Below are 12,801 nucleotides of genomic sequence, written 5' to 3' on the forward strand. Positions count from 1 at the left end.
GAATATTGTATACTGACAGGAAAAGAGACCAGTCGCCGAGAAGCGGTGGGAGGTTCGACTTGAAATCACGAATGCGACTGGCTCTGAAACGCCACGTTGACACGCGAACGCGTACGCATCAGTCGAGCGCACAGGTACCGCATTCCAGCTCCTGTCTATAGCGGCACACAGAAGTACGCTCGATAGGGATTATATATACTGTATATATTTAGAGTGTAATGCACAAGTTTTCCAAACAAACAGGACACACACACATATATATTTTCTTTTCATGGCAATATATTTTTTGTAATGTTTACGTTTGTTTAATCATAATACTTGTACTTCACCACTTGGGAGCAAAGTTGTCTTCCATAGAATCCTCCAGAATTTACGTACGACATTTTTAATTTTTGAATTTTTTTTTGCGCAAGCTGTTGAAATTTGTTTCCTATATTTCTTCATTTAGTTTCGAAACATTGGAAAATGTTTCCTGAAATCCTTCATTTCCATTTACGAAGCAGAGTCCAGCTGCAACTTCCTGATTGGCTAACGACTGCACCCTGGAACCAGGGATGCTCGACGTGGGAGGGGGGCGAGTAAGGGCTGTTTGATAACAGTTTTTCTTGCTTGATATTTTTAGCACACCAGTAAATACCAACGCTAAATGTAATATATTATTAGTTATATACATTTACAGAAGGCTATTCTGAAACTTTGAGAGCATGCTAATCTGCCTGCAGGCATTCCCAGTCCTGTGTCCTTTGTCTTTTAGATGCTAATTTACACATTTTTAGAGTAATCACCAGTCACAACCAAAAGACTCACTGTTACAACCCTGATTCGAAAATCTTCCCTTGACATTTTAGAAGTAGCAGCAGCAGAACAGATATACCTGTTGTTGTGAATGGCAAGCTTCTCACTACTCTGTTAACAGAGGCTTTGAAACATAACTGCATTTTCCTCATCACATAAAGTGGATTGTAACAAGTGTAAGCCTTAATCGGAATCAGCAGCATTTAGACTTGATAGTGTTGTGTAACATTCCAGTGTTGGTCTTCTTGGTCTGCACAAGGTCTTTTCTCTCTTCTGATGTTCTTCGTTCTCGCTCACAGTTTCCCCCACAACTTTACACTGCACATTTGTTTATTGCCTTCTCTCTCTCTCTCTCTCTCTCTCTCTCTCTCTACCACTTCTGAGGCTGTGTGTCTATCTGCATGCAGCAATGTAAGGTGACAGGGCCAGAGAGCGAGCAGAGTCAGAGGGGGATCCGGTGAGGGGCCGGGGTGCACCGTAGCCCACTGGAGGGAGGGAGGGAGAGAAGAGGATATACTCTGTAAACAGGATGAAGAGAACAGGTATAAAACACAGTGTTCAGGAGCCTAGAAATGATTTATTAATAAACAATCTACACCTACATCCAGTACACATCAGTGTAGTATTGCTTGGCACAGTGTTGAAGTTATTTGTTTATTGGAACTTGATGATAAGTTGTCCCGGTTTTGTTGCCATGGTGACCTCTCTTCTCATCCCCTCCAGCGGGGGGGGGGGGGGGGTGAACTAACAAGACAAGCCTTAAAGCATAGCAAATTTAATATGTGTTAGGCGTACACACAAACGCCTCACTCACTCGTAAACATTTGTCCATGCATGTAGCAGCATACACATATCACATTAGCCACTAATTTACACATATAGACAAATATTCAGACACGTTTTGTCTTTCATTCCTTCATTTCTGACACTTTGTAGTTTGGCATTTTTGTTGATAAAGCCCTGAATCATGTATTGTAATCATGTAAGAGAGAAAGAGAGAAAGAGAGAGGAAGCTGTAGAGAAAGGGAGAGAAAGAGAAGGAGATGTAAAGAAAGTGAGAGATGGAGAGAAAGCGAGAGAGAGGGAAATGCAGAAATCAGGGAGGTTGGGGGGCTCATTGTGGTGCTGGTTCTCCCTTTAACCAGGGTCCTGCTTAACGGTGGGGTCCCGTCATACGTGCTGGCTCGCCCATTAACCAGGGTCCTGCTTATCCCGTGACATCTTCCAGCTTCCTAGGAGAGCTGAAACTGATTTCTCCATTCAGGCTCTCCTGAAGGTTGGAAGGAGCAAGCAGAACACACAAGAGGCCACGGAAAACATGCAGTTCTTCACCAGGCACGCCAGGAGCCTCCTGTCAGCTGACCTGTGTCGACATTTGAATTTCTCCTTGTTTTTTGTAATCAGAACTGCCTGAGAGCTCTGGAAACAGGAAGAAGACTGGCCACAGTGGATAATGTTCTAAAATTCCTGTGTCCCTAACGAGGTTGAAGGGTATGATGGGAGTACAGAAGCACCTGTATAGTACCTGTATCAATTTCATTTTGGTCACATTATCATAAAATCAAATCAAATCTGGTTTTAATGATATGTGAAGATTGTCAACCTGCAAACTTCCAAAACCATGGCAGAACGTCTTTACCAATACAGAGACACTGGAGTGGGATCATAACCTATATATACAGAAAAGGTCCTTTTTGTTTCAGGATCTGAGCTAGGATGATGTCAGATAGCTCTGTGGCTTCAGCAGGCCAATCCACCAGTGTTCCATGTCTTCCTCTCTCCCTCTCACTCTCTCTCCCTCCCTCCCTCGCTCACGTTTACCCTTGTATGTGGTGTGACAGGCACTTTGGTTTTCTGAGCCGATAAGATATGCAGACGTCACGTCAGGACTGGGACAAAGATGGTGAAGTTGACGAGCAGTGAGCGCGGTGTGACGGGCTGGCGTGTGCCGTGTCCGGTGAGGCGTGCTCACACACTGGTTCATCGGGCTCCTCACCTATTTGTATGAAACACTCCGCAGCACTTCAGTGGCGTTCTGATTGCTGTGCTCCGGGTTCTCGTGTGGACCATGGGGGCCTCGAAACACACACACACACACACACACACTCCCTCCCCCGCTGTAAAGGCTGTAAAGGCCATGGCTAATGGGGGTGATGCAGGGACCGGCCAGCCGTGACGTCCAGCCACAAAAAGCACATATCTGGATGTCTGAGGCCGCTGTGGGTGACCTTCTGACCCCTCTGTCTCTATCTCTTTCCGTCTATTGCACTCAGGACCTTTCTCTCATTCATCACCATTTCTCTTGGTCCAGACCTGACACTGACACTAAAACTGTGCCATCTCTCCATCCATCCCCCTCTTCTCTTCTCTTTTGCTCCATCTAGTTCTCTCCATATGCTCTCCCTCTCCGCTCCTCTATTACACATGCACACACTCTTCCTCCCCCTCAAACACAGTCTAACATCAACAGAGCAGGAGCGCAGGGAGAGATGAGAGACACGTGAGGAACGAGTGTGGCCTTTCATCCTGCCTTCCTCCACCAGGTGAGTCTGTCTCCATCATTTAATGGAGAATCTGGGCCAACGGGTGTAACTGCAGCGTATCCCCACGTTCTTCACCACAGTCTTCATCTTCCTCTCTCAGACTGTGCTGATGCTCCACCTTTACTCATTTCGTTTGGTACCAGTGGTATGGCCCACGGTGACCCAGTGAGTCGTAGTTGAGAGGCAAATTGAAATAGTTTTACTTTGTGTTTGTCAGTTTGTAAAAAACAAACAAACAAAAAAAACATTCATGTGTCTAACCATCCATCTATCCATAAATCCATCCATCCATCTATATTTCTCTATTTATCTCTCTTGTGCACAGTCTACTAAGAAACCTCTATTCTAGTCTTTCTTACAGACACAACTGTTAATTGCATCAGTGAACAATGTAGAGTTCATCTTCTCTGCGTCGGTACGGAATATAGGAGACCATGAGGTCAGTAAGTGATATTCTGCTGAACGGCACCTTGGTGGTTGTACATTTGGTCTATGGTTGGGTTCGGATTGGTGAAATAATATTGAAGTATTTTGTATTGTGTTGATTCTTTTTTTGTGATGCAAGAGAAATAGTGAATATGTGTCTTAGCCTCATTGTGTGCATCACCTTTGCTTTGTATCTGTATATTGTGTGTGTGTGTGTGTTTGTCTGGGTCTGGGTCTGGGTCTGTGTGCGTGTGCATGTGTGTCTATGCCTGTGTGCGTTTGTGTGTGCGTGCGTGCGTGTGCGTGTATGTGTGTGTGTGTGTGGGCAGTGTAGATGACATGTTTAACATTGTTGTTACTGTTAGGCATCAGCATGACTCTGCTCATTCAGTCACATTGAGCAAGTTGCTCTATGTCCTAATTACTCTGCATGATTGTAATCTGTATACACTATGGAGGGTGGGGTGTGTGCATGCATCCGTGTGTGTTTGCCTGTCTGTCAGTGGGAGATGTGTGTTTGTGTGCACACTTGTCTCTGCAAGAGATACATTTGTTAATTTTCTAAATGTATGTATAGCAACATTCTCACTCAGTAAACTCAGTAAAGATCCAAAAATTGACTCATCTGAAACAGGGAGGCAGAAACAAGGTCTGTGTAAGTTTATTTTATTTTATTTAAAGGTTTATTGACTTTATCAATACTAACTCATGCTGCTTGTTTCTGCCTCCCTCTGCAGAGAGAGAGAGAGAGAGAGAGAGAGAGAGAGAGAGAGAAAGAGAGAGAGAGAGAGAGAGAGAGAGAGAGAGAGAGAGAGAGAGAGGGTGCGATGCTCCATGTCTATAGGTGAAGTGCTACATATGAGAATCTGAGGATGCTGAATCTCCAGAAAATCTCCAACTGGTCAGAGAACTGGTACCATCAGTCCAGTACCGTCCCTCATGAGCACAGTAGAGGTATACAGAGGAGACCTGTGTGAAGAAATGAGATAGAGAGAGAGAGAGAGAGAGAGAGAGAGAGAGAGAGGAGAAGAGAACAAGTTTATGTAAAAGAGAGTGTATATGATTGTATAAATGCATACTTTGCTCGCAGTGGATGGCTTTAGTCCAGAATCTGTGAGTTTGTGTGTTTCTAGTAACATTAGTTTAGGGAACTAATCACACACATACACGCACACACTATATGCTCTCACTCACAAACAGAGCATGATGCCTGGAACATGGTGTAAGCTCACCCACGTAGAACAAACAAGGTCAGACGGCCAATAGCAAGCAAGCCTGGCAGCTAGAGTGGGCGTGGCTATCCCTCCCAGTCTTAACAGAGAAACATTCAGGGCTCAATAGAACCTCATGCGTGACCACAACAGTGGAACTACACATACAAAAACCACAGCCACATGGAAATAACTAGTGTAACTTCCCCCCTTTGTCCTGCGAAGGTGAACCAATTTGGGCACAATTTCCAAACTCTACAAAAGCCTTCATGCTCCCATTGAAACTGGTGAAATTGTGAGTGGACTCACTCTAGCAGGGAAAATGCTAGAAAAGGTACAGTGCAGGGTTACCACAGGACTGAGCCTGTGGAACAATTTGTGAAAGAGGCAACTGCCTTGTGTAAGATAGCTGGTTTATTGTAACACTGAAACATGGAATGCAAGGTCTGACAAGGTTAAGCCGTTTGGTGGACTGTCATACCTGCAGCATTCACATGTTTTTCTGGGCAGTGGTAGCTCAGTGGTTAAGGTACTTCACTTGTAATAGGAAGGTTGCTGGTTCAAGCTCCACCACTGCCAAGTTGCCACTGTTGGGCCCTGAGCAAGACCCTTAACCCTTAATTGCTCAAGTTGTACGCAGTCTTAATTGTAAGTTGCTTTGGACAAATGTGTCAACTAAATGATGTAAATGTTATGACCTTTTGACCCCCAGATGGCTGCATGGAGGATGTGAACCTGGAGAAGCGTGGAGGGGTGGGGGTGATGCATGGAGACTCCCAGCTCCACCTGCAGATGAAGAGAAAACTCCAGAGGAACCACACGAGCTTCCGACAGGAGCAGATCAACATGCTGGAGAAAGGACTGCACACTGACACCTTCACAACCTCAAGGACAAGTGTCATACACCCACGTAAAGTTTAGAATTGTTGTCCTTTGTTGGAACAAATACAGCTGTGACTCATCTCTTGTGTTCTCCTCTATTCTTCTCTTTGTCTTTGTCAAGATTTTGAAAGGACACATTACCCAGATGTCTTTGCCAGAGAGAGACTGGCAGCCAAAGTTGCCCTTCCTGAAGCTCGCATCCAGGTTAAAACTTTTAGAATCTTTCAAACTTAGACATCTTATTTGAGCCTCTTATCAACCTCTTATGGGTAAAACATTTCTTCTCAGTTCATCTTTGTGTGTGCTCGGGGCGTGTTCTGTGTATTTGTGTATGCACGTCCATAAGTGATTAATGACTGACAGATGTGGTTCTCCAATCGAAGAGCGAAGTGGAGAAGGGAGGAAAAGCTGCGTAACCAGAAGAGGGGGCGGGACATCCTGTTCTCAAACACACACGCCGCTGAGCACATCCTTCAACCCTCCTGCCCATCACTCTCACCACTCTGGTAAGGATCTATATATAGTCCTTGAGCCATCTGTATTAGTAGCACAGCCTTGCTGTCATGTCTGATGTGCTGTGAGAGTTGTATATAAATTTGACATTGCTGTTGTGTCTTATTGAGTGGAGTCAAGGTCCCCAGCTGAGCAGTGCATCGACTCTGCCCTGCTCACACACACTTGATTCAACATACCAGTTAATTATCAGTTTTAGTGGGGTCAAGACAGCAGGGAAGTCACCAAACTGTGATGGCTTTAGCCCACCAGTCTAGAGCCGGGCCCGCGACTTAGATAAAGAAAGCACTTAAATATAGGCCCTTGCTCCTCACCCCTGTTTATTCTCGCTCGCTCTCTCTCCCCACTCCCTCTCTCTTTCAGTCCCAGTGCAGTCTCAGGGCGACTCCTTGGTCACTGGCTATGGAACGTTGCCCATGTTTTCCAGTGTGCAGGTATATTCCATTTATTCTGGAGCTTTGTCTGTGGCACAACTGACAGATGAACTCAGGTTTGTGTTGGTTCACTGAAAGAATTTGGACACGCCCTAAATGCACGCCCCGACCTGCAACAATCAGGGTTTTCCATTTCACGTGTGCCACTAATTCACACCTCCGATTATTACTTGAAAATATTTCATTCGTTTGTAAGATAAATGTGTTTGTCTATTTAAAGAATGCAGCACAAAGTACTTAAGAAGACAATAATTAATGATTATCGAAATTGTTTGTACATGTATCTGTTATGTAAGCGTTTTCTAAAACTATGCGCCGCTCTAATGTCCCTTAGGCCTGTGCAAAGTAACCCGTTTCTATGTCTCCCTCTTGTGGTCGACGATGGAATTGTAACGCTCCAGTTCAGCAGCGTAAAACACTCCAACCAACCCTCTTGACAAAGGCCAAACCGCAGAACTCTGAAAGAGAAAACTATTTTTAAACGCACGTACAATACTAAATGACATTATGAATCACAGTACATAGATAAGATTAATGTGTTTGTGTGTTGTTATGGCACTCTTTGTTGACGTAAATCTCAGGTACCTAATGTCCAGATCACTGAGTGAACATGTTATCTGTAGAATCTGTGTATCACTGTAACAACACTGCTTAGCTATTTCAATACCTGGGCTTGTTAAGTGACTGCAGGTACACCAAATAGTGTGTAAAATATTCCAATTTTGTTTACAGTTTTGAATTCAGAGTAATTTACTATTGCTGTTTACATTTGAAAGCAGCACTCTTTCCTCTAGTCTGGCAGACAGGGAGACTTCTTAGAAGGAATTTATGAGCACCATGTTTATGGCAGGTGGAATCAGCATTAGGTACACAGCCATGCTCTTATGTTGATGTCCTCTGTCCTAGTTTCAGTCATGGGTTGGGGACACACCCCAGTAATTATGGGTATGATCTCACAACAGCTTCGAGACTGACAAGGATTCAATCCACCGAGAGTGCACATGTAAGGTGGGGGGGGGGGGGGGTTTCAGGATTTTTACACTCGAAAACTATTAACAGTTCAAAGATTGACATTTGATCACTGCAGCTGTTATTGTTGTTCCTAAAGCAGCTTTTCAGTAATCTCTCCTGCTACCTGTAAACGTGCCAGAGCAAATAGAATTGAAATAAAAGTCAGGATGAGGTTGTCAAAACACTGGAAGTGCTTTTCATAATGTGGTATTTCTAAAGTTCTGAGATGTTCTGAGATTATTTCGGTACACCTATAATGGCCTTTGTCAGTTCAGACTGTGTTATGCAAAACTGTGATAAGAGACGGAAATGAAACCAAGAAACAGAAACAGTTCAGACTGATATTAATGTTGATCTTTGCCTCTCATTAAAGTGATTTAAATTTCAGATTTTCTTTTTTCCTATTCTTTATTCCTCTCCTCTCCTCTCTCCTCATCTCCTCTAGTATTTGTCCCCTCAGTCCACCTCCACTTACTCCAGCATGCCTCGGTGGTCTTCTGCTCCTCGTCATCTACCTCATAAATGTGACTCCTCCTCCCATTCCTCTCCTCACCTCACAGCCCCTCCCTCAGCTAGCACAAACACAGGTGAGTGCAAACACAGGTGAGCGCAAACACAGGTGAGCGCAAACCCAGGTCAGCACACACAGGTGAGCGCACAAACACAGGTGAGCGCAAACCCAGGTCAGCGCACATATAGGTGAGCGCGCAAACACAGGTGAGCGCGCAAACACAGGTGAGCGCGCAAACACAGGTGAGCGCGCAAACACAGGTGAGCGCGCAAGCACAGGTGATTGCAAGCACAGGTGATCGCAAACCCAGGTGAGCATACCTGTTACAACAACTGTAGATATGGTATTATACAAAATGGATCTGTACATTCTGTAGATTGTGTACATATATACTCAACCATATACATTGTACATTGTGTATATAATCATAATATACATATATTGTACATACATTGTTAATATATTTTTGTACATACATAGAATATATATATTTATCTGTATATATATTTTTTCTCTATGCACCCCTGGTTCTCTTCCTCAGTTTGGACAGAGCACTCTCCACCATTTCACTGCGTGTTATACTGTGTATGACTATGTATGTGACGAATAAACCGAACTTTGAACTTTGAACTTTGAACACACAAACCCAGGTGAGCACGCAAACCCAGGTGAGCGCAAACCCAGGTGAGCGCGCAAACACAGGTGAGCACAAACACAGGTGAGTGCACAGACTTTTTCTGAACACTAGTGTAATCTCATAGTGTCTCCATATGTCATTGTGTGGCATGTGGAAGGGACTGAATTCCTCCATTGCAGATTTTCTTTCCAGCATGTCGGTGGCAGAGCCACTGGGAGTGAAGGCATCAGATGCAGAAGTGGGCGGGGCTTTGGGCCAGTACTGGATCAGACTGCAGTCAGAGACAGCACGTAGGGCCTGGCAAAACCAAACCGGCCCGGTGCAAACACTGCCTGCTCCAGCCAGAATGCCTCCAAAGAGCGCTGACGTCAGTGACCCCGAAACCGTGACCTCGACCCGCAACCGCAACCTTGACGCACAGCTGCGACCTCGACCTTGCAGCCGCGACCTCCACCCGCAGCCGCTAAGCCATTTGCCAGAGTGTCACTCCTTAATCGCCCAGCGTAACACATTACCAGCGATTCCTGGCGATTATCAGCGATTAACCAGTGAGCAATTAGGAATCCAGTGACTACACACATAGCCACATTTCACCAGGCAAATTTAACCTATTGAAATAAAACATACAGAAATAGACAATAATATGGATCGTGGCCAACAGCACACAGATAGCAAAGATGTTTAGCACTGTGGATTTTACAAGCTGTGGTCCCTACTCATAGACAGTAATAACACCATACATAGTACCAACATGTAGCAAAGAATATTTCAGTAAACGTGAAGTAGCCAGTTGGGTGTATGCCATACAGCATTAACCCAGACTTCTGTTACTAGGCATGTGATGCGGACCATCAGCGCATGAACTCTGCTCAGTGGAGCCTACATCTGCGAAGATGGCAACAGCCAAAAACTGACAATCCAGCACGTAAACGGCTCAGCCTATGACAATAAAGCATGGACATCATATGACCAATGATAAACCAAAATGGACATCAAATGACCAATGATAAACCGGCATGGAACTGAAGTAACCAATGTTTATTGGGAACATAATGTATGTTCCAAATAGTGTACACCAAATGTACAGAAATGGTTTTAAAAAGTTTTAAAAAGTACAGCAAGAGTCCACAATTACCCTGTACTGAACTAGTGAAAATGTATCATTCAGTTTAGATATTAGAATATGTCTTCAACATAGACAAGAGGTTTTGGCAAACTTATTCAAGTATAACTTAGTATGTAACATATAGAAAGAATGAACTGTACGCAACATAGAATCACAGAAAAGCTTTAAAACATTTTACTCAGAGCCAAAAACCACAAGCATGATAGGATATGCATTAAAACATATGGACCTATATGTTGGATATACAGATAAGGATGTAACAACTCACTCTAAATGTCTAATGGTTTTGAAAAAAACCTCCCCTAACCAGTCTGGGAATGTGTGTTTAAACAGTTTGGTCCTGAAATTCATTACTAGACTTTGCAAGGTGGACATTTGCGTACAGTGAGACTTTTTCCTGCCTTTAAGGTAGTAGATAATCGGCCGCATGGTGTTGTGCTAGCAATGTCACAAAAATGGTAGTTGCCTGAATGGTCAGTGAACGCCTGTGAGATGAAAGTGGGACAGGAAAGCCCTGGACTTGGAGCCAGAGCATGAAGAGCAGCCTCCTGAAACCTGAAACCAGACAATCAGTGGAGTGTGTGTGTATGTGTGTGTGTGTGTGTGTGTGTGTGTGTGTGTGTGTGTGTGTGTGTGGAAGGGGGGAGGCACTTACTTATTTGTAAACAAGTAAAGGTCTTCAGTTTGATTTAGTTCTTCTTCACAATTAAAAAAAAATTATTAAAAAAGTCACTTTAAAATGTGTGCGTGTGTAGTGTGTGTGTGTGTGTGTGGTGTGTATGTCCAGTGTACATGCAAATGTTACCGTTCAGAAAGCGGCACTGCTAACTAGAGTGTTTGTCATTAGAACCGTGGACATTTTTCATGTAAACACTGAGGAAGATTCAAAGACTGTGAACGGCTCTTCGCTGCCCTGCTTCCATGCATGTGCACTTTACTCCGCAACACCCTTTGAATTTCTCTCCTTTTTCTTAATATCTTCAATCACTCACTTGCTCCATAGCTCTCTCTCCCTCCCTCCCTCCCTCCCTCCCTCCCTCTGTCTTCATCTCTCATCACGCCAGCTCTCCCCCTCCCACTTTATTTAGAGCTCTCTCTCTCTCTCTCTCTCTCTCTCTCTCTCTCTCTCTCTCTCTCTCTCTCTCTCTCTCTCTCTCTCTCTAGAGAGACGGAGAGCTGCTCTGTTGACTGCTGTTTGCCTACTGTTTACATCTTGCTGTCAGTGAACAGTAGCATTTCCTGCCTCTGTGCTTGTGGATTTCCTGTTTTTGTGACTCACATTACCACACCCCCCGACAATAATGCAAAGCTGATCTCAGAGGGACCGAAACTCAGAGAGGGAAAGAGATAGAGAGACATGGACCACATAAGAAAGGACTGTCAGTAGGCACCCAACCAGAGTGTTTAAGCCTTTGCTACACTCGCTGTGCCTACACAAAGGCTTATCTGGATTTCTGTCTGTTGTGGGACACCGAGTGGGCTGTGTCTGTCCCTGACTGAAGCTTACCCCCCTAGCTTCCGCTGCCACTGACTTATGTTAACGAGCTATGGAGACAAGAAGGGGCCGAGTGTACGCAAACACACAATCTGTTACAGCACCACCCCCCCTTACCCCAAGCAGTCACGTCTTCCAAATCCCCCAAAGACCCTCCGCGCCAGGGCCAGACCACCTTATCTGGTCTCTCCGTGCAGGGACCCCTCCCTCTATCTCTTCATCTTCTGCTGTCTCCAAAAAATCAAACATCTCTCCAGTGGATGAGCATATCCTGTCTTTCTCACGCCCAGGGCAAGCCATGGGGGACTGTGGAAATTCTAGTCAACCTAGTCTCCATACTGACATATTAATGTCTGCAGCACTGCTGAATCCTGTGAGACCTCAGGAGTTTATGGGACACACCTAAAAGTGAAATACACACTGGCACATGGTTGATATGTGCAAAGGAATTCAGAAAACACCAGCTGGTTCCCTACATTAGCATCTATTAAAGAAACTCCACATTGGTCTCACTGGCTCATTCCAAGGCTACGTTTTAAATAGCCCTCACTCTGGTCCTGCCACTTAACAGTGTGTAATACTTATTTGAACTATGCACCAACCATGAAGTACTATCAAATCCCCCCCACCCCCCCCATAGCTATCTCTCTTTCTCTCTCTCCCTATCTGTGTGTGTGTGTGTTCTCTGTGTGTGTGTGTGTGTGTGTGTGTGTGTGTGTGTGTGTGTGTGTGTGTGTGTGTGTGTGTGTGTGTGTGTGTGTGTGTTCTCTCTGCTGGTTTCCTGTCACAGGGGAAGTGCCTCGCCCAGCTGTGCCGGTCCCCATTGGTTACCCTGTCAGGGCAACAGTGATTTGGGGGAGATAGGGAGTCTGAGTGCGGGGTAGATAGAGGGAGCGCAGGACCGAGAGGAGAGGAGTTCTGTTGGGGCAGGACACAGGACAGACAGGAAGTTTGGAGGCTAAATAAAGCAAGCAAGACTGGAGGTGCAGAGTGGAGCTCATAGCGTCTACACTGAAGAGGAAATAACTGTGCGCGCAGTGCTGAGACCCCAGCGAGCCACAGCTGAGACAAGAGGACAGAGACGAGAGGGACGAAAGTCAGTGACTCGAGGAGACGCGAGGGAGATGCAAAGCAATCACAACTCTCTGACAGGGATGTGTGCTGATGGACACTCTTGCTGGTAACGGCAACTTTTACATCAATGTCTGAATGTTTGT

At 45.0% G+C, this 12,801-nt stretch overlaps 1 protein-coding gene across 9 annotated transcripts; it reads left to right on the forward strand.

Annotated features, from left to right (window-relative positions):
* Positions 1-266: 266 nt before the first annotated feature.
* LOC113580851 (uncharacterized) lies at positions 267-12,143 on the forward strand. Of its 9 annotated transcripts, XM_081711535.1 has the most exons (11): positions 267-1,337; positions 2,637-2,752; positions 3,180-4,413; positions 5,688-6,061; positions 6,241-6,363; positions 6,734-6,804; positions 7,711-7,812; positions 8,261-8,402; positions 8,977-9,044; positions 9,156-9,511; positions 9,798-12,143. In XM_081711535.1, exons 6-11 carry the CDS (start codon positions 6,773-6,775, stop codon positions 9,803-9,805), a joined length of 708 nt encoding a protein of 235 aa, XP_081567661.1. In that variant the 5' UTR covers positions 267-1,337; positions 2,637-2,752; positions 3,180-4,413; positions 5,688-6,061; positions 6,241-6,363; positions 6,734-6,772; the 3' UTR covers positions 9,806-12,143. The 9 variants fall into 9 exon arrangements, 4 of the variants coding, with proteins under 4 accessions (XP_081567661.1, XP_081567659.1, XP_081567663.1 ...); XM_081711533.1 differs by having other exon boundaries at positions 267-3,338; XM_081711536.1 differs by lacking the exons at positions 267-1,337; positions 2,637-2,752; positions 3,180-4,413 and adding an exon at positions 4,430-4,718.
* Positions 12,144-12,801: the final 658 nt, after the last annotated feature.

The sequence above is a fragment of the Electrophorus electricus genome, chromosome 3 (genome assembly GCF_041902795.1).
Source record: "Electrophorus electricus isolate QZ-2024a chromosome 3, ASM4190279v1, whole genome shotgun sequence".
Classification (NCBI taxonomy): Eukaryota; Metazoa; Chordata; class Actinopteri; order Gymnotiformes; family Gymnotidae; genus Electrophorus; species Electrophorus electricus.